Consider the following 20,816-nt stretch of genomic DNA (forward strand, 5'->3'; position numbering starts at 1 on the left):
GTGTTTTTTTGTATTAAAACAATGTGTATCCATAATAAAAAAAAAACAGCTGTTTATAATGAGCAGTACATTTAGAATAAATGTAGTTTATCTGTACCTGTAGTTGTTGCGTTTTGGACACAAAAAGGCAGCAAAGTAAAAATACATTTTAAATACTTCTTATGCTGTTCTCCTTTCACAACTGTCCTGATATCTCTATATGTATCTCTGGATATTTTTCAAACTCAAAAAAGCAGAATTTCGATTTTTTTTTTTACAGCCAATCCGCTAATCCGCATCCTGACCGATAGGTGGCGACAATGCAATTAAAAGCGGACAGCTGCCAGTAATTGAACAGAAGAAGAAGAACGTAGACTAGCAAAGAGAGTTTGGAGGAATCTAATGAGGCGTTCAGGGTTAAACGTTGACCTAAATTGTGTGTGTTTGTTTGTTTGACACCACATTGGGTCGGTATCCATTCAGATGTGTAGGCACCGAAGTTACTTCTGTTACAGTTAATAAAAAAACTACATGTTTTGTTAGCAGTTCCAGTCAGCCAAAGCTAGCCTGCTAGCTAACGTTAGCTGCAGCTACAGGTGTGTGCGCCTCAGGTGAGTCAGACTAATGTCTGCTGGACGGGCTCTGGTGGACTGTGCTGTGTTGTCTTTGCAAGATACCTGCGTGTTTTATCCGTGTTGCCAGTGCTGCTTCTCAAGGATTGATGTTGAACAGCGGGACACGTTGAGGTAAACACAGAATGAGCTTCGACGTTAAAATGGATCATGCCCACCTTGATGTGTGTTACCCGGAAAATGCAAATATAACCTCTGAATGAACCCGTCCCACTCACATATGGACGTGCCTGCGTCTTCTCTGTCCGCCACCTCAGATGCAGATGCTCCAGATGTGGATACAGCTGTGCGAGGGAGCAGGTTGAGTACAGATACCGGCTCGCACTGAGGGTGGCGCGGGACAAGTGCATATTTGGTGTGACAGTATTTGGAACCTGCTTGAACCCATTTTTTGGCATTCCTGCAAGTGGATTACAGAGGTGAGCACACAAAATGGTCTGTTAAACAACTTTACATTCATGTAGTTTATTCCTATGATCGTTTATTTGTTGTAAAGTACCAGTCAGTCTAATATCCATAGTACTTATCCATAATTCTAAACATACTTTTGTTGTTCAATAGGATTTGACACATTAGGTTGTAGTGTAATAATTGCGCGCTAAACTTTCAGTTATTGTCCAACATTATTTCTGTTCAGGTATTGATATGGATTGCTTCGTACTTAAATTGAGATCAATCTGGAGTGCCTGCAGCAATATTTTTTAGGTTTGTAATCTGCGTTTTTTGCAAGACTTCCCCCTGGAAAAGGTTAAAATGTTACGTGCTTTAATCACTAAGATCTCGATGCATCTTTTCTCATGAGCAGTTCAAATAACACAGCCTAAACTAATTTAGTGTCTGATGGTGGCTGTGTGAAATAATTCTTCTGATTTATTAATTTTTTTCATACCTGAGAGTTAATGTTTTATTTATTGTGTTGGCTTTTCAATGAATTAAGCTTCTTTTTTTTTAACCAGGGTTTAATGAGCAGTGTGCTTTTTTGTTTTGGCTGTTATTCTGTAGGTTGGTGCACAGCGTGGATGGACCAGTTGGAGCAGCAACCAGATCCACATTGCTGGCCAAGGCTGTTGAGGATTGTTTCATTGGCAGACATTTCATCTTTGGTATAAAGGTATAAATGCAGTTTTGTATTGGTTATCATGGGTTAGAGTTTATTTGTTTGCAAATAGAGCTATTATTCCCAAGAGGCTTGTTAAAATTTAGCCTATACTACAAACTGAAAAGGAATGCTTAGTTTTTATCACGTAATAGTGCTACTATTGATCTTACCAAGAGTTAAAAGCTTCACATTTGTGAAGCAGCTGATTTGTGCAGCATGTCCAAATGCATGCTTTACTCTTTATGCTGCTTGTTCTCAACCATCCCTGGTCTTGTCTATATCCTTTAGGTAACTGGAAAAGAAAGTGGACTCTGGTTAGGAGGGCATGCTGCAAATGAATATAGCAATAAAAGCAGAGTACAGTTTATCGCCAGTCAGATGATTCTACCTATTGCCACGGGCCTCGGGGGCTGCTCAGTGGTCAGTTATTATCAGGCCCTGCTTCAGAAAACTGCTGAATGTGAGCTGGGATCCACTGATCCAAGAAAAACTGGCAGAGCACCAGCTACAAGTCTGATTCTGATTCCTCATCGTACTCCAGCCGGCAGCTTCAGTAACACCACGCTTTCAGCTTCAGGTTTTCTTTCACTGCAAAGGTAACGAAATTAAGAAGCTAAAGCAGGAGATTAAGCTACTTAACCAGTGTTAATAGTTTTACATGCCTGTTATCTTAAAACTTTACATCTGCTTTTCAATTTTTTCTTTCATCCTAGCTCACAGCACCAAGACTGCAGCCTTGCTCCCACCCCACCCTGGCAGCAGTCGCTAGGACTTGTTACTTCATCAGCGGAGCAGGAGGAAGGCTACAGTACCCAGGACAGTGCAGATGAGAATAATACACAGGCGGAGAACAACAAAACACCACATGATGCACAGATGGGCTGTCTGGAGAACTGTAAAGTCACAGAGGCTAGAACCATGTCACCTCTTTCTTTAGAACAGAGATCTTACTATAGTCTGTCCTTTGACACATACCAATATTCATCAACTGAGAAGCCTGTTGTCAACAACCCCATCCTGAACACTTGGGCCAGTCCATCCCAGCCTGGCCTCAAAAACGATTTGCCACTCAGCTTCAAGACGAATGAGTTTACTTCAAGGCAACCAACTACAACATTTTTATCAAGCTCCTTGGCTTGGGATGATTTGCCTTTCTCTGAGAGCCTCACAGATTTTTTGTGTGAGGCAGACAAAAACTTTGATGGTGCTACAGAGCCACATCTAAATGTGCCAGATCACAAAGAAACAGCAAGAAAGAACCTGGAAATAAGATCACAAACCAAAACTTTATCCACTGAATCAACTTCTGCATGTCAGAGTAGCACGCAGGAGGCAGAGAGCCACTCACGGACAGTACTGGATGTCACTAATTCATCTCCACCAGACAACACAGGTGACACGCATGATTCATCTGAGCAGGTCTGTAAGAACCCTGTTAGATGTATAAACAGGAGTCAGGGCAGAGCCATTTGTTCCCATGAGTGTAACCAGGATGATGAGGAAGCTTGTTCTTTTGAAAATGAAGCTGAGCAGCTTGAAGATAATACATATGATTGTTCAGCAGACCTTTTCAGTAGCTCACTCACGATGGATATGAACACTGAGATGCTTAACACACATGCAGAAACTGCCAGGGTGGCTGCAGAAGCATGCCCACCACTTTCCATTCCAGACAAACAGCACCAGAGAAGTGATGGGACTAAAGTTCAACATTCAGCACCAGACAAACTGAAAGTGAAGAGCATTAAATGCATTAATGGAGACAGTTTATTTCCACCAGTCACACTAGATCTTGATTTTATCCCTCCCTCTCAGTCCACACCCAGTGTAAAATTAGCTGTTGTGTCAGCCAAAGTCACCACTTCTCTTTGTACATTGAACAGTGTCAGTGCTCACCAGCTTTCCCGGCGTAGCATAAAGTCTACAAAAGAAAACTTGTTGTGGAACACAACGACCAACAAATGCTGCCATGGATTTACAAAGATTTTGTGTAAGGAAGAGCAAGATTATGACTCTGTTAGTGAAACAGAGGCACACAAAAATATGCAGATTCAAAAAGGAACTGCAAGAAAGAAACTGAAAATCAGATCACAAGATGAGAATTTATCAACTGCGTCAACTTGTGTTTGTCAGAGTAGCACGCAGGAAGCAGAGAGCCACTCACGGGTGTTACTGGATGTCACTAATTCACATGCACCAAACAACACAGGTGACCCGCATGATTTATCTGATCAGGTCTGTAAGAACCCTGTTAGATACACAAACAGGAGTCAGGACAGAACCATTTGTTCACATGAGTGTAACCAGGATGATGAGGAAACTAGTTCTCAGTGTTTTAATAATGAAAAAGAGCAGCTAGAAAATAATACCTATGATTGTTCAGCAGACATATTCAGTAGCTCACTCATGATGCATATGAACACACATGCAGAATCTGCCAGGTTGACTGCAGAAGCAAATGTTCAACATTCAACACCGGACAACCTGAAAATTACGAGTAAAAAATGCATTAACAGAGACAGTTTAATTCCACCAGTCACACTAGATCTGGATTTTATCCCCCCTTCTCAGTCTACACCCATTGTAAAATTAGCTGTTGTGCCAGCCAAAATCACCCCTTCTGTTTGTATATTGAACACTAACCAGCTTTCCCAGTGTGGCAGAGAGTCTATCAAAAAAAACTTGGTGTGGAAGACAACATCCAGCAACCACTGCCACAGATTGACCCCAAAAAGGACGTTCTGGAAACCAGAAAAGCTGAGGGTCCAGAGAGGAGCTGTAAGCCTGGAGTCAGCAGTAAGGATCAAAAACAAATGTGACTCAAGTGTGTGTGATTTTAAGGACAAAGACATTTCTCCTATTGTTGCTACTGAAAAACGACTCAGTGTAAAGCTCAGAAGAAGACACACAGATAACAGCAGCAGTCACTTGGATTCTACTCAGGAAGGATGTCAGGGAGGCGGAGTTAAATGTAAAAGAACTCTGTTGCATCCAACTCTCACACCATCACAGACAGCTGTGGCACAAACCGGAAACTGTGACAGCGAGATGGCTGTTAAGGGGATCCTGGATGGATCGAATGGCTACTTTCTTGATAATGAGAATCAGGCATCTGATTGGTCTAGAGACCTCTTTTCTGATTCTTTCTGAGACTTTAATTTGAAGATGGATTTTACATATTGATCGACTAATTACAGTTTAAGCGTTGCAAATGCACTTTAAGCAGCTCAAGTTATACTGCTGCTACCTGCTGTTGTTACCCCAGCCCTGTGCAGATTGAGCTTAGTATAGCACACATATATTAATAATATAATAATCGCGTGCATTTTTTTGATATGTTGAAATATGATGAAATAGTGTTACTATGAATTTACACATCACCAAATAAACAAGAAATGTAAATTTAAAATGCATTCCTTGACAAAAACCAAACTTCAGTGGTTATTGAGAATGACTATGATGATATACAGATGTGCAACACAGCACACTGACATAGAGCCACCGTGTGGTGAACTAGCAGTTAGTGTTTCCTGTGTCCAAAAGTTGTGAAATTTGGTACACTCATTAGTTCTGTACATTTGATGGACATCCCATGTTGAGAGTGCAATATTAGATAGTGGCATGTCAGGGCTTGCGGCACCAGAGGAGCTACGTCCCATCATTGCTGCTTGCGGCTATATTCTATCCATCTAATGTTATTGTTTTGTATATTTTTATTGAAGGTCTGTTACTGTTCCTAAGTGGCTATATGCATCAGCTTATTAGTTAACTGTCATCTGTGACTTCTAATAAAACTAAAATACAGACCAGAGCTGGATATCTCAAACTGTTCAAAAGATTCTGGTGGACCAGCTGCTTATTCATCTCTCCGGGAGTTTTAAACAGGCAGACAGACAATTCTGAGGCCTCTGTGCCATCACTATACCTGAACCTCCGAACCTCCTGCAGTTAAAACAAAAACTTCCCCATGTGTATCTACATCTAGTTGTGCTGTCAGAGGAGGAGAAAAGATATGTTCTAATGGAGAGCCACTTTAACCCTGCTACTGGAAATGATAATTGCAGGAGGGCCACCACAGACAGGGTTACTGCTGGATACTACTGACAAACAATAATAAAGGACATTGCAGATTGGGTAATGTATAACAGTGTTAAATATGCATATTACATAACACATCTTCTGATTAAAACACCCCACAAAATGAGGCTGATAGGTGCAATATTTTTAAAATTTATACCTATCAACTTTAGATACTTCTTTAATTGTAATGGTTTTATTGTCTGCACCCACTCCTAATAAAACGACATAAAAGCATTCGTTGTGCAAACCTGTATTCATGGTCCGATGTTGTCATTGCTAATTAAGTGACCATATTAAGACTCTAGCACCAGTTTTGCATCCTATACAGTGCTTTTTTTTCATAGTCCTTTTTGGCTGTTTACCCTAATTAATTGATTAGCCACTTGGACTTGCAGTTTCACTTTTTCACATTGGCATTGATATTAATTGGATGTCCCATTCCCGTGATGATGTGGTGGTGGGAAAGAGCCAGTGAACCAAGGAAGGTGCGAAGGTGCCCACAGCCTGGCTAAGGGCAGCTGCATGTCCCGGTCCCCTGGTGGTGGGGAAGGGGCATTGTAGTCACCCAATGATACTGCTGCTCCCACTAAACACCTGGACGGGATTTTAATCAAAATGTGGAGCAGTGTCGCATCATCTATAACCATGGTAACAGGATACAACAGAGATGGCGGCAGTTTGAAACCTTAAAATGCAGATATATTATAAACCCTGGAAAAAATAGACTAAATGTCATTAACAGTTGTAAATTATGTGTTATGATTATTCTAATTGTGAACAGACTTCCTGCCTTCATAAATACACATACATTAAGATGTGCGACACTGCTCGTCCGACATGGCGGCCGCATGGTGTTCATGGGAGTTGTAGTTTTTTTTTTTGCGAACGCTAACAATCATTAATTCAATGTATTATTATATTGTTGTAGTGCTTGGTGACTTATTAAAGAATATAGGAGGAAACCCCGAGGAACACGCTTATTTTATGACGAAGGACGTTAACGCTACATGGAGGCTAAACCGGACGTGACGTCATGACGCTAGCATTGTATTGTTGGTGTCGCTGCAGGGAGTGAGCGCTAGCTGTTACTCTGCGTCTATAATGGCTTTAGTTGGCACAGTGTTGCAGTTAGCTGAAAATGGAAGCGAAGGTTTGTCATGTAGTTAACCCTCGTACCGCAGACAGACCACAAATTGGCACCACAGTGCGTAAACTAGTTAGCCATTAGCCAGTTAGCATGCTAACTACCTCGAGTTCCGTTAGCTCCTGACGTTACTCCATTACCACAACATTTACGGGGGATTTTGATTAATTTACAGCGTTTTGTAAATCGCTCTTCATGTCTTTCAGGAAATAAGGAGACATCGTGTCCGCTGTATGGCTGTAAGCGGGTGTACACAGATGTGAGCGCCCTGGAAAGCCACATCAGAGACCATGAGATCCCAGCTCAGTCCCTTCCAGGTAAGCTCTCCTGCATTGTTGCTGCGTGTGTGATAAATTATAGGATGCTTATGCGGATTCATGTTATTAGTATAAAAGTGATGTTTACTTCGCCCCATTTCGTCTAGGTTCCTACAAACAGTCTTTTTTTTTTTACTCAAACCAGTGAAATACTGTGTTTCTGTGCTAATGTTAGGGTAAACTTTGCCCACCTGGCAGAATGAGACACTGATGGAGAGCAGTACACACTGGCACCATGCATGTTTTCCAGGTCCTCCATGCTCTCACTGCAGGTGACTAAGTGTTTGGACCCAAAATACAGAACCCAGAGCCAGGAGAAGGGTTAACCTTTTTCAAGAGATCTGGACTACAGGATTACAGTAATCTCTCCTGAGAACCCTTCCAAACACAACTCTGCTGTAACACACACCAAAGAAAAATCCAGTCTTCGTAGTTCATCTGTAAATAAATAAAATCATAACAACTGGTCTTGTAAACGTAGAGTTAGTAAAAAGCAAAGGAGACTTAACAGCCTCAAACGTTATATTTAAAAGTTAAGTTCCGATGTGTCTATACTTTTTTGGTGTAATTTAGGTTGTGGATGAGTGGGGAGGTTAAAGACTGTCTGTCTTCTCCTTAGGAAAGCTCTTGCTGTGCTCCACTGTTGGCTGCAGTGCTTCCTTCCCCAACATGCAGAAACTGATGGAACATATGAGGCATCATCACAAACCCAACATATTCTTCCTGTAAGTTGCTCTTTATTTTAGTGCTTCACTCACAACTGATACACCCGTTATGGATTGGTCATGAAGTGTTGCTTGTTGTTCTGAAGGTGTGAGAGCTGTCGCACAAAGTTGCGTTCCTACCGTGGCCTTCTGACTCATCTGCACACATGTTCCAAAGTACCACGGGGTAAACCCAAGCCATCTGAAACGATGCCCCCTCAGACTCCTGCTACAACCAACTCACACATTCCCATGGCCCAGAGCACTGCGCAGCTGGACTCAGTGTCTACACTGCAGCAACAGGATTCTCAGATCCCACTTCCTGATGGTTCGTTTCCCACTGCTGTTCTGCAGCCAGACTCTGCCGCCCCCCCTCTCCTAGGTTCTCCTATCTTGTCTCACCCAGAGATGTCCCCTCCCCAGCTTGCTTCTCAGCACCTTCCAGATGCAGGAACTCAGCCTCCAATCAGGAATGGAGCCTCTAATCTGTCTCTGTCTATAAAACTGGATGGTCCAGCAGCAGCTGCTGACCTGTCTGATGCTCAGAATCAGAACGAGAGACAGGCCAGGTCCCCAGAGCATGTCCACCCTGCTCCAGTATCTGCTCCAGCATCAGCTCCTCGCTCTCCCCCTGGGTCCTCAGCAGTTTGGAAAAAGAATCAAGGTGAGCATCTCCTCACTCTAAAACATGCAGCTGTAACCTGCCAGATGTGGCTAGCTGCTTACTTTAGAGAATACTTTGAAATATTGTTTTTCCTCCCCCTGATAAACACCATGAGAGATGCACATTGAATCAGTTGCCGGTATATTATTGGCTAATATCGTTTTAAAAAAAATGTTTTCTTGCTTTGAGAAGTTTAGAAATTACCCAAAAGACTTGCATTAAATATTTTTTCAGTTCAGCTATACTGTAACTGGCTCCTTCTCGTTAGCTTTCAGCCTTTAACATTATAGTTGGTGAGCCTACAAATCCAACGACTGTTCACTGCAGATCAAAATCTTTGTAGCTGTAATGTGGCGTGTTGAGAAAGCACTTGAGTTTTCCCATCCAGAGTGAAGCATTTTCTGTATTTTGTGATTGATTGAATCTGGTGAATTTGAAATTGCTAAATGAAGTTTTATATTTGTCCTTTCATGCCTCAGGTGTGGCCTATCATAGACGCGTCCTTTGGGAGCACACTAAAGGTCGCTACACATGTGTGCAGTGTGGCCACACGGCAACCAACCGCAAAGAAATGACTCAACACATCAACAATCATCACAACAGTAACAAACCTGCAGAAGACACTGGGAACTCTGCCACCAACACATAGTGTGGATATAACTCAGAAAATGTATCTGAACCACTCTTGAATGTGTTTGTGTGGAGTATTCTTTTCTCTTCTGATGGTGTTAAGTATGTGCACCATGCCATGTAGTTCTCAAGTGCAACATGAAACACCTTAAAGGAAAGACAAGTTCGAAAAAGCTGTTTTTATTTGGGTCAGTCAGAATGAGTTGATGTGAGCACTTCAGAGCCAGAGAGGTTTTGGTCAGCTCAGGCTCCTCTCCATGTCGCTGTACATCCATACATGCTCCTGCACAGCCACCACCTCGGAGCCTTTTCTCTACTTTTCATTAGCATTACACATCCACCCAGCAGTGAGCTTTACAATAATTAACACACCAAGACAAAATACATGACGAGAGGTCCCACTTGATCATTAATGTGTGGATTCTTACAATATTACCACATGCAGTCCTGTTTTAACACATCCCATCACCTGGATGAAAGGGAGACATTATCCATAGATAATCTATATTAAAAAAAAAAATATGGGGGACACTGTCATAACATGATGCAGACAGGTCAGTTGACAGCATCAGTTTTTTTGTACATGTGGGTTTAAAAAGAGGAAATGCATTAATGATCCATTTTGTTTTATGAGCCTACTGTTCAATCATTACATTTGTTAGTAAAACAAAACCTGCCTGAAATTAATTTATTTCTTTCACTCACATGATGGCAGGTTGTTGTTGAGGGAAAAACATTTCATAGTAAACAATTGCATACAAAAAAGATTTAAGTGCTGACGTCCAACCCCCGGATCAGGCAAGGTTTTGATTTGTTTATTACTACAACTATGTTGAGCCCAGTTCTCCCAAGGCTTTAAAAAAATCTCTTCTGGTCAAGTGCGTACATCTTTCCTGCTGGAATCTTCCGGAAAAATAAACTGTTGCCTCTGCTCATGTTGCCCTGAAATGAGGAGGAGAATTGTGGATGTAACCAAAAGGCCAAACATGTTAGTTTGTCTGAAAGTGCAAGGAAAAAGAATCGCTTATATGAGAAGCTTACTGGGCCTGTTACCACATCTATCAAAGTACTGTTAACGTGCATCTTAAACAGCCTCAAAAGACATATTGGACATTGGGTTGATTAGAGTTACATCCAGCCATTTGTTTGCATATATTAGGTTATGTTCTGTGCAATGATTCAAACTAATTCACTCCATCTAGGATGAGCCCAGAGGGCTTATTTTGCTTGGCTTTGCATTGGTCAGTGCATGTTTATTACCCACTATCCAATATAGCAACCTGGTCAAGAATTTATAACACTGAAACTAGAACCTGTATCATTGAAATTTTGAATACAGAAAATACAGTTCTAAATCTAAACAATATGGTGTAAAATAAATTAAAAGTAAATTTTGAATGTCTGGGGGAAAAAAATATCATTTTCAGTGTTAAAAATCTGTCTTCACCTGACAGGTATCCATCTAAATACATTTCCCACACTAAATGTGTATACATTCATCTGAATACTATAAAGACAATACATGGAATGGAAAGCGTGCTTGCCCACATAGCTTTTATACCAGCCCATATAAATTAACAGGTGCAAAAACAGAATTTAGCCATTTTACACTTGGATCTCTCTTGTGTTTGTCACACAGATATTGGATATGTGATGCATTTACCTCTCTGCTTAGATGCCTCCAGCAGTCCACCCAGGTGGGATATACCGCTGCATAGGGAGGGAGGCCTCCAGCGAGCCTGAAAGACACGAGAAATATGAGTCTCCTTGATCCACCACTTAACAAGGGTTTATAACAGCAAATGACCTGTCAACTTACCCGCAGTTGTTGACAACCATGAGGTTTGACACCAAAACAAATGGGTATGTGAGCATACTGGCAAAGAACTGGAAGAAAAACCAGGGGGGCATGATCAAACAGCTACAGATATGCTGGTATATACTGCTAATGGAGACGGTCAAGTCTGTCAGACTTACCCCAGTAACAGCCTGAGAGCAGTTTTTGATTTCTCCTGTGTGACTCATCTGTAGAGAGAAACAGAGTCATAGCATTAATTCAGGATTTGAGCCTACACTACACAGACTCTGCAATCAGACAGCAAGCAAGGGGTTAAAAGACAGTGTCAGTCACAACTGTAGTTTTAAAATTAAGCTACTCTTGAGTTTGTGTAAATGTTTCTGTCTTGTCATTTTACCAGGTGAAAGCAACTTGCATAGTGAAATGCCTGCCCCTTTCTGGGGTATACATTCAGTTTGCTGGTAAAAGTTTATTCTGTGACTCCAAGAAACCCTGGCAGTTTGTCTTTCAGTTTTAATTTATTTATTTAAAAAATAAATAAACTGCCATCATAAGTGAAAACACCATTTTGTTGTCATAATTTATTTATTGCTCAAATCTATAATGTTCTATGAGTATACAGCAATTATGACTGATGTTAGTAGAAGTTTAAAAATGCAGTGATTATAAAAGAACATTTTGGGCCATTTTTAAGAACTAACTATAAAAAATACTAATCCTACAATCTTCCCAAGGGTTTCCTGTTTGGGTGCAGCAACAGGTGTAAAGGATGAGTAAATGCATTCTCAGAATTTCACAGGAGTGTGTCTGCGCTTTTACCTTCCACCACAGCCCTGCACATAATTAAGTGCTGCTGGCAGATATTTCTCAGGGCAATAAGTGGTTTGGTTTAAAGACCTTATTGCCCTGAGAAATATCTGCCGTATATAACAGAACCCACCACTTGAAGTGAGTGATGTATATTAAGTAGCTTACCGAGTCATCAATAGCGTACGTATTGATGAGGTGTGCCAGCAGGTTACAAATCCACAGGGAAAGCACATCACCAAGCAGGCGAGGAATCAAACCACTGTAAAGCAAAAGTAACAACAATATTAAAAAAATAGAACATGATTGCTGGATTATAAATCAAAGTTATAATCCAGGCCACCTCTGAACTGCACACTTAAAAGGTTTCTGTAGACTTTCCTTATTTGAGCAATCTCTTGACAAGTCAATGACTTCGATGACCTGTGTGTCACAGCCAAATACTGACTGTGCAGTCAAATCAGCAGCCAGTCTATAACAGCTAGCTGCATGGTTTTAAATCAGTTGCATGCATCTGTTCCCTGCCTCATACACTATCTTTGTCTCAACTCTCTCCCTCTGTACTCCCAGGCACAACCATCAGGAAGACACCGACAGGTAAAAACCTCTGTGTTGTTCAGTCTTTATATATTTAACATCAGTACTCCTCACATATTAGAGGTGCAACATCAAGGGAAAAATGACAAGGCCACTGGGGCTTTAACTGCTAAAAACAGACCAACATTATTAAAGTTGACCATTAAGTCAACACACAAAAACCCAGTGAAAAACAGACAATAAGAGTTGAACTTACGCAAAGAAGCCCAGTATGCCTTCTTCTCTGTACACTGTGACGATGGAGTCCAACACTCCACTGACAACAGCAGAAAAAAACATTAGGAAGTTTCAACTAAATGTCATGGCTTTTTATTTAGGTTTATGTCAACATCATTACATTTACCTGTACTTTGTTTCTCTGCCAATAAACTGGACCATGCATCGCAAAGTAATCACTGAAAAACAAGTCAAAGAAAACATACTTTCCATGACTCATGTCCCTCCCCAGATATGACCCATGCAACCAAAAGATTCAAATATATTATACCCAAAACAGCTCTCACACAACCCCTACAGGTATCACATGTTTCCCAAAAATCTGAGCAGTTGCAGACATTCATGACATACCATGAAAGGGATGTGTGACGATGGTGGCACAGGAACGAGCTATCATCTCTTTGGTTGTCTGTGAAGACAGCAATTCAAGCCCAGAAATTAAATGAATGAATATATAGCTAAGGTTGTGTCATTTCATACAGGTCCTTTGGCGCACACACACCTTCAGAAGGCTCTTTGAGGGTTAAGGTGAGAAATAGGTTAAGGTTAGGGTTAAGCATTTAGTTCTGATGGTTAAGGTTATGATAAAGGGTTAGGGAACTCATTATGTCCACACAAAGCCACCCACACAATGTGTGAGACAGCACAGGAGACCAGATGAGATTATATATAACAATGACAAACCTTACCAGACCACAATAAGAAGAGTGAAAGTTGTGGGAGGCAGTTGTTAAACTATGCTCTGACTGGCTGCTGAGCCTTAGAACATCCATATCAACAAAAATGGGCATCTAACATTATATAACATATTATATAACATATGTTTTAAGATTAAAAATTTAAAATCTGAGGTGTAGCTTAAAGTAAAAGACAACTCTGTGGCCTCAGTTTGTTCATTTGGTGTGTTGCTTCTGACAACACCCCTAACTGTACAAGGGGCTTACCTCATTAACAACGTGCTGTAGTGAGCCCTTCGCAGCCTTCTGCTGGACCCCCAGTAACTGGAAAACAGACAAACCCCAGGGTCAGACCTTTAAAGTCTTTGGCCACTTTATGCCTTTATAACAAAGCCACAGCAAACAGCTGCACAAAGTGAGAGGACAGAGAGATGACAACAGGGGTCCCCAGCAAGGCTTGAACCAGGAACATTACATGCGATAAAACTGAAACTATCTAGAAAATAAATGAGGGAAAAATAAACTCACCTCAAGTGCATCTGGTTCCTGACATTTCTGTACAACTTTGCTGTGCACAACAGTGCCGATGGTGCTAGCCCAGAGCCTTGGACCAAGGCCTTTAAAGAGACCCACTTTTCCATCAATTTTGATGATATGTTTGGCTGCAGCATACAGAAAATAACATATATGTGACATATACAGCAGGATAAGCCTCGATAAGCAACAAAATCCTATCTGAAAACTGAGACCCAAGAGCTTGACATGAGAGCGCTGTATCAAACTGGGTATTAACCAAATACTTTGGGTTTTTTTCTTATTTTCAAAGTTCAAAAAATTAAATGACATCTTCAGTATTTCCAGGACCATACCTCTTTCAGCCCAGAAAATCCTAAGTCCTACTAACTTGCATTATTGACTGCCATTCACTAACTTTGCAGTGAATTCTAATGCTGAAAAAACTGATAGATCATTGTAAAACACACAAATGCAGTTTTTAATTAAAGATACTACATTTAAGAATTTCATAGCATTAAAATGGTGGACTGATCTGAATATTATTCATAAACAATCATGTTTGGAAACACAAAAGAGCATACACATAATTATCAGACATAAACTACTACTGTGGATCCTTGTGTTAGTCTGTGGCTCCTTGTTTTATTAGCCTCATGCATGTTCATGCAGACATACATGCACGTGCCTGAGGATGCAGGTGCCAGGTTTGGTTCAAACACAGAAGATGGTGATGCAGGCACATAAACAAGGATGTAGATAATTAATGTCATTTAAATGAATTGTTTGTCCTAATGTTTTATGAGAACAAAGATGCACACATAATTATTATTGATTGTGTGTTCAGGTGAGTAACCCTAAATGTAAACATAACATTCTTTAGAAGATAACTCCAAAATGCAGGATTTAAAAAATAAATTAAATTAAGACCCTTAATGTTTGTCATATATTTACTCAAGTAGAAAAAAAAACCATTCACATAAAACATCAGGCATTAAAGTTTAATGGTCTAATCTGGGGAAACCAGATGAGGAAAAATAGCATGACTGTTCTCATTTGGTAAATATGACCAGAGTTTCACAGGTTGGTTTCATGTTTGATTGAATAAATGCCCCAATTCACTCACTGCAGTAAATGTTCCAGATTTCTGCTCAGCCCGAAGAGTCAGACTCACCATAAGCAAACAGTCCAGGCAGCTGGTACACTTGTCTGCCGAAAAGGTTCCTGCCCAGGGTGGGAGGGAGCGGCTCATGTCCAACCTAACACCACCGCACAGGGTGACACACACACACACACACACACACACGCGGGGTGACAAACACACAGAGGGTGACAAACAGGATGACACACAAACAGAGCAACACACACACACACAGGGTCACAAACAGGACCACACACACACACACACACACACACACACAGGATCACAAACAGGACAACACACACACACAGGGTCACAAACAGGACAACACACACACACACACACAGAGTGACAAACAGGGCAACACACACACACAGGGTCACACACAGGGCAGCACACAGAGAAATAGCAAAAAGATAAAATAAATAAATAAATGCACCCACTTCATGTGCGTGAATAAAACCCACACTTTGTTTCTTTTTGTCTCGTACATTAGCTCAGCTGGTCAAACTGCTGCCCTTTTCTTTTAAAGTTTTATTCTTCAGATCATTTACCACACAATGTCCAAGTTGCTCTGAGCGCTGCTTCTTGTGTCAATGAAAATAATTTAGCCAAGTGATGATGTTGAATTATTGTTGACTTTAGCCAGTTAGCATCCAAGGGTGTTAAAAGTTAGCTCCTACTTGACCTTTTCCTGTGAATCCGGTGAACAAAGCCACTGTGGACTTAAAGTAGATTAAATATCGTTTTGTCCAAATTTCTCAAATTATTTAAAACCTGTAATGTTGAACAGCAGAGCTGCTTCAACCAGCAGCTAGCTTTAACTAGTTAGCCATTACCTTTAGCAGGTGTCCATATATGGATAATAAGGCACCGGGGCTTGGTAGAAAACAGGGAACTCATTGATTTTTGTCTTATCTATTTTGCCTGATTGAAGTTTTACACAGATAGTTGTCAGATTTGACGAACACCAACTTTGAGAACACACCGCGAGTGTTTTGGAAACAGAAGGTCACAGGGACAACGGACGGTGCAACAATGTAGGTGATTGATTCATCTGTACTTTTATTGTTATATGTATTCAATTTAGGCCGAAATATAAAGTCCGTGACACAGATTCATGCAAAGCATAAATTAATGTTCCACACTCTGTATTCGGGTTTAAGTAGGGGTGGTAACGTTAAACTGTGTAATTTTCCAATGGAGTTTGACAGCCAGTCCAGGCCACTAGCTAGTTGAACCATACAGACTTTACAAATGAAAGCTAACGGCGACTAAATCCGCAGCCAAACCAGTGGCATTTTGTCCGCGTCTGCCCGAACAGCCCCCCTCTTACCTGGATCAGGACTTTAATGTACATCAGAGGGTGGGAGAGGACGGTAAGCCCTGATCCCAGCAAGATTTGGCCACACGTGTCCGCCATCTTTGCAGAAACAGTGGAGACAGGAAGTTCTTCCCTTTCTTGTTGCGTCACAGGAGCCGATAACGCCCACGACGGCAGCGCCATCTAGTGTTTAGAGGCGGCATCACGCTTTACAGTGGAATCTTCTTTTCCTAAAAGAAATTAAAAATCACAACAAAACAGGATGCAAGGATCATCCTCATAAATAAAAGCACAAACAAAAATTTAAAATGTATTACTTAACCCCTGAATTACAATACAATGAATTACAATTACAATCTAAATATTTTACTTATAATGTTGCAGTAAAAAATATGGATTTTTGTTGATTTTCTTATAGGATAAACATTGTAGGAAATAAGGTAATTGACAAAAAGTAGCAAAGTTAATTATTGATAAATGTTAAATGTGCACATTTGAGTGTGTACATCTAGAAAAGAGTTTCTAGTGCCACATTTTTGCTGTTTGAAACTAAAAGCTTATTTGGATTACTCTGCATGTCCAGAAGTGGGTATATGTCCCTAAATATCTGCTTGAAATATATTAGTAATGTGGTGTGTGGATATTTTTTCTGTGTATAATGAATACGTTTCTATATGTATTTTTACTACATGTACATATGTTTTATTTCTCACTGAGATTTGCTACCATAAGAGGTTTAAAAGCAGCTTCCTTTGGCTCCTGCAGAGTGTGAGGGTGTGAGTGTCTTAAAGTTCACATAGTCTGTGTTTTATCAGTCGTGTGTGTGTAACCAAGAGGAGCTTCTGTCGGCTCCTGTAACAACTGTTACGGTCATCTCATATGCAGGCTATTAAGGTTCGTGGAAATATGTGTACATGTACATGCATTCTGTTTTTTAAAATGTTTTTCGAAAGCATTGTTCCTCTTTTGGCAAGACATTGCAAGAGTAAACTACAGTGGCCTACAAGAACAAACGCGCCGCAACGGCCAAAACGCATACAAGAGAGAAAACACATGCAAGAGAGAAAACACATACAAGAGAGAGAACACATTCTCTTGCGTGTGTTTTCGTTGTTGCAGCATTTCTCTCTTGCATGTGTTTTGGCCGTTGCGGCACATTTGCCCTTGTCGGCCACTGTACTAAACGCACTTTGTAACCCAGCACACAATTTAGAGAAGTCAGGTAAAGCTAGAGGTGGCTTTTGCAACTCTGCACCTCCTCTGTGTTGTGTGAATGTACAAACTAAAAATGTAATGTTATTGTTAGAATGTACTTTGAATAAATCCTCTTGAGACATGAGAGTTTAGATATTTCAATACATTTTTAAATAAAATTCTGTTAGATGTGATTTTTTACTCTCCAAAACACAGATTTAATTTCATGGCATGACCTTAGTTCATTTGGCTCATTTGCAATTGTGATGCAAAAAGCATCCATTCATCCATCATCTATACTCGCTTATTCCTATTTAGGGTCACAGGGATCTGCTACAGCCTATCCCCTAATGTGGTTGGCCACTACTTTCTCCGTCCTCTTTGTGTATGTAAGATGGACAAAATGGCACATGGTGCATTTCAAACACATAAATGTGGTTTCATTTATAATCAAAAAAAGTCCTGAGATCATCTGCTAGCACCTTTTAGAAACTGACGTGAAATAGATATGATCACTAGAGATAGAGTAAATAATGTTTTCTATCCATTATTAGATTTCCATTATGGTAAATAGTACATTTGATTATTTTCCCACCAACCATGATCAATGAAATTTTGTCTGTACATGTTTCATCATGTGACTGATAAACCTGCAAGTTTCGCTGATTCTTCAGGTTTCCTAAATTTCAGCTAATCCATATTCAGGTTCCCACACAAAGTTGAATATATATAACCTGGACTCAAACCTCAGCGGTACAAGTCCACACAAAAGGTTCAACAGGAGTCCAGCTGCAAATATCTGCAGTGTAAAAGAGAAGTCCGAAATTTCTTTCAGTGTATTTGTGAAGATTGTGTTTGGTATGTGTTTTTAGTTCAAACACTGTATCTTTCCTGTGAAAAAAGCTGTGTTTTCAGCTCTGGCTGTGCTACTTCTGACTGCCTGCTGCTGAGCCAGAAATGAGGTAGGAGGCCCTGGGGCCCATGAAATCACAGTGGAAATGTTGCTGCATGGTTTAAACATCACTGATAGACCTCCTGTCTTCATAGCTCAGTGAAGTTTATATTCATCAAGAAATAAAAGCAGGGGACTCTGGCACTTTAAAGAAGAAGACTGCTGTTCAGGTTCTGTAAAGCTAAAGGTGTAACTTCACCTGTTGGACACTTAGAATGAGAACACATTTCTTTAAGACGCACTATTTCATTTTTTCACTGATGAAATCTGTAACCTCAGGTGTTGTTTCTATAAATTTCTAATATTAGTGTTTTTCTCTGCTAATCCCACATGGAACATGCAGGCAGGTATGTAATCTATTTTAATAATCACTAACTGTGTTAACATGCATAGTTTTGGGACTGGTGCATGTTTGAAGATGAAATTGTGAAATCGTGCTGTTGATGTTGCTGAGCAGAGGATGACTCAGAGGAGCTTTCTGTCTCTGAAATTCTGGAGAGAACCAACAATAATCTGAGTGAGTGTGAGCTGCTGCAGTCACTATGTTCCTCACAACAATTGTTGGTGTTTTGACTTATTTTCTTCTTCTTTTGGTGATTTTAGTGACACCTCACCAGGTTTTTAAGTTTCTGAATAATGTGTTTCAGTCCATTCTGAAGATGAGCCCATCCTGACTGGAGGAGACATCGCCATCGACAGAGAGGCAGAGAAAAACGCCGACCCCTGCCCTACCAGCAAAGGCTGCAAGTGGGGCAAGTCGTCCGATGGGAAGGTCTATGTTCCTTATAGTGTCGCCAGTGTCTTCTGTAAGTGTCAGGTGGAGGCCCTGCAGGCCCAGATGTGCTCTGTGTGGGTCCAGCAGCTTTTCACTAGTGGTGCTGCCTGTTGTAGCAGCAGCTTTATCAAACTGTTGGACAGTGAGATTGACCACAGATGTAACTGCTCATACATCAGTATCAAACAGACAGAGACAGGTTTGCTGCTCGCTGTTACTAGTACACGTCTGATTACAGTGGGTACGGAAAGTATTCAGATCCCTTTAAATTTTTCACTCTTTGTGTCATTGCAGCCATTTGCCAAAATCAAAAAAGTTCATTTTATTTCTCATTAATGTACACTCAGCACCCCATCTTGACAGAAAAAAACAGAAATGTAGACATTTTTGCAAATTTATTAAAAAAAAAAAACTGTAATATCACATGGTCATAAGTATTCAGACCCTGTGCTCAGTATTGAGTAGGAGCACCCTTTTGAGCTAGTACAGCCATGAAGTCTTCTTGGGAATGATGCAACAAGTTTTTCACACCTGGATTTGGGGATCCTCTGCCATTCTTCCTTGCAGATCCTCTCCAGTTCTGTCAGGTTGGATGGTGAACGTTGGTGGACAGCCATTTTCAGGTCTCTCCAGAGATGCTCAATTGGCTTTAGGTCAGGGCTCTGGCTGGGCCAGTCAAGAACGGTCACACAGTTGTTCCGAAGCCACTCCTTTGTTATTTTAGCTGTGTGCTTAGGGTCATTGTTCTGTTGAAAGGTGAACCTTCAGCCCAGTCTGAGGTCCTGAGCACTCTGGAAGAGGTTTTCTTCCAGGATATCTCTGTACTTGGCCACATTCATCTTTCCTTCAGTTGCAACCAGTCGTCCTGTCCCTGCAGCTGAAAAACACCCCCACAACATGATGCTCCCACCACCATGTTTCACTGTAGGGATTGTATTGGGCAGGTGATGAGCAGTGCCTGGTTTTCTCCACACATACCGCTTAGAATTAACGCCAAAAAGTTCAATCTTGGTCTCATCAGACCAGAGAATCTTATTTGTCATAGTCTGGGAGTCCTTCATGTGTTTTTTGGCAAACTCTATGCAGGCTTTCATGTGTCTTGCACTGAGGAGAGGCTTCCGTCCGGCCACTCTGCCATAAAGCCCCGACTGGTGGAGGGCTGCAGTGATAGTTGACTTTGTGGAACTTTCTCCCATCTCCCTACTGCATCTCTGGAGCTCAGCCACAGTGATCTTTGGGTTCTTCTTTACCTCTCTCACCAAGGCTCTTCTCCCACGATTGCTCAGTTTGGCTGGACGGCCAGGTCTAGGAAGAGTTCTGGTCGTCCCAAACTTTTTCCATTTGAGGATTATGGAGGCCACTGTTCTCTTAGGAACCTTGAGTGCTGCAGAAATCCTTTTGTAACCTTGGCCAGATCTGTGCCTTGCCACAATTCTGTCTCTGAGCTCCTTGGGCAGTTCCTTTGACCTCATGATTCTCATTTGCTCTGACATGCACTGTGAGCTGTAAGGTCTTATATAGACAGGTGTGTGCCTTTCCTAATCAAGTCCAATCAGTTTAATTAAACACAGCT

General features: G+C 41.0%; 3 protein-coding genes and 1 long non-coding RNA gene across 5 annotated transcripts; 3 read left to right on the top strand and 1 right to left on the bottom strand.

Annotated features, from left to right (window-relative positions):
* Positions 1-348: 348 nt before the first annotated feature.
* Positions 349-5,519, top strand: ddias (DNA damage-induced apoptosis suppressor). Its single transcript, XM_026291685.1, has 5 exons — positions 349-725; positions 869-1,030; positions 1,614-1,722; positions 1,999-2,306; positions 2,424-5,519. Exons 1-5 carry the CDS (start codon positions 604-606, stop codon positions 4,858-4,860), a joined length of 3,138 nt encoding a protein of 1,045 aa, XP_026147470.1. The 5' UTR covers positions 349-603; the 3' UTR covers positions 4,861-5,519.
* Positions 5,520-6,822: 1,303 nt separating this feature from the next.
* znf414 (zinc finger protein 414) lies at positions 6,823-9,769 on the top strand. Of its 2 annotated transcripts, XM_026291670.1 has the most exons (6): positions 6,842-6,994; positions 7,141-7,251; positions 7,427-7,523; positions 7,871-7,976; positions 8,063-8,619; positions 9,099-9,769. In XM_026291670.1, exons 3-6 carry the CDS (start codon positions 7,487-7,489, stop codon positions 9,266-9,268), a joined length of 870 nt encoding a protein of 289 aa, XP_026147455.1. In that variant the 5' UTR covers positions 6,842-6,994; positions 7,141-7,251; positions 7,427-7,486; the 3' UTR covers positions 9,269-9,769. The 2 variants fall into 2 exon arrangements, with proteins under 2 accessions (XP_026147454.1, XP_026147455.1); XM_026291669.1 differs by lacking the exon at positions 7,427-7,523 and having other exon boundaries at positions 6,823-6,940.
* Positions 9,409-16,484, bottom strand: mtch2 (mitochondrial carrier homolog 2). Its single transcript, XM_026291671.2, has 12 exons — positions 16,335-16,484; positions 15,032-15,116; positions 13,873-14,006; positions 13,612-13,668; positions 13,019-13,076; positions 12,795-12,846; positions 12,648-12,707; positions 12,023-12,116; positions 11,227-11,274; positions 11,069-11,136; positions 10,913-10,988; positions 9,409-10,191 (listed from the first exon to the last, which is right to left on the bottom strand). The coding sequence occupies exons 1-12, from the start codon at positions 16,419-16,421 to the stop codon at positions 10,105-10,107; spliced, it is 906 nt and encodes a 301-aa protein (XP_026147456.2). The 5' UTR covers positions 16,422-16,484; the 3' UTR covers positions 9,409-10,104.
* A 2,094-nt stretch (positions 16,485-18,578) lies between these two features.
* LOC117152638 (uncharacterized) lies at positions 18,579-19,268 on the top strand. Its single transcript, XR_004463052.1, has 3 exons — positions 18,579-18,815; positions 18,926-18,985; positions 19,116-19,268. It is a non-coding gene; the product is annotated as an uncharacterized LOC117152638 (long non-coding RNA).
* Positions 19,269-20,816: the final 1,548 nt, after the last annotated feature.

This window comes from Mastacembelus armatus, unplaced genomic scaffold (assembly GCF_900324485.2).
Source record: "Mastacembelus armatus unplaced genomic scaffold, fMasArm1.2, whole genome shotgun sequence".
In the NCBI taxonomy this organism is placed as follows: Eukaryota; Metazoa; Chordata; class Actinopteri; order Synbranchiformes; family Mastacembelidae; genus Mastacembelus; species Mastacembelus armatus.

Coding starts and splice junctions, on each gene's coding strand:
- ddias (XM_026291685.1), top strand. CDS start 604: ATGTCTGCTGGACGGGCTCTGGTGGACTGTGCTGTGTTGTCTTTGCAA. Junction 1,031..1,613: donor CCTGCAAGTGGATTACAGAG/GTGAGCACACAA, acceptor GTTATTCTGTAG/GTTGGTGCACAGCGTGGATG. Junction 2,307..2,423: donor GGTTTTCTTTCACTGCAAAG/GTAACGAAATTA, acceptor CTTTCATCCTAG/CTCACAGCACCAAGACTGCA.
- znf414 (XM_026291669.1), top strand. CDS start 6,892: ATGGCTTTAGTTGGCACAGTGTTGCAGTTAGCTGAAAATGGAAGCGAA. Junction 6,941..7,140: donor AGCTGAAAATGGAAGCGAAG/GTTTGTCATGTA, acceptor CATGTCTTTCAG/GAAATAAGGAGACATCGTGT. Junction 7,977..8,062: donor AAACCCAACATATTCTTCCT/GTAAGTTGCTCT, acceptor GTTGTTCTGAAG/GTGTGAGAGCTGTCGCACAA.
- mtch2 (XM_026291671.2), bottom strand. CDS start 16,421: ATGGCGGACACGTGTGGCCAAATCTTGCTGGGATCAGGGCTTACCGTC. Junction 14,007..15,031: donor GCCTGGACTGTTTGCTTATG/GTGAGTCTGACT, acceptor TGTATGCTGCAG/CCAAACATATCATCAAAATT. Junction 10,989..11,068: donor ATGGTTGTCAACAACTGCGG/GTAAGTTGACAG, acceptor CGTGTCTTTCAG/GCTCGCTGGAGGCCTCCCTC.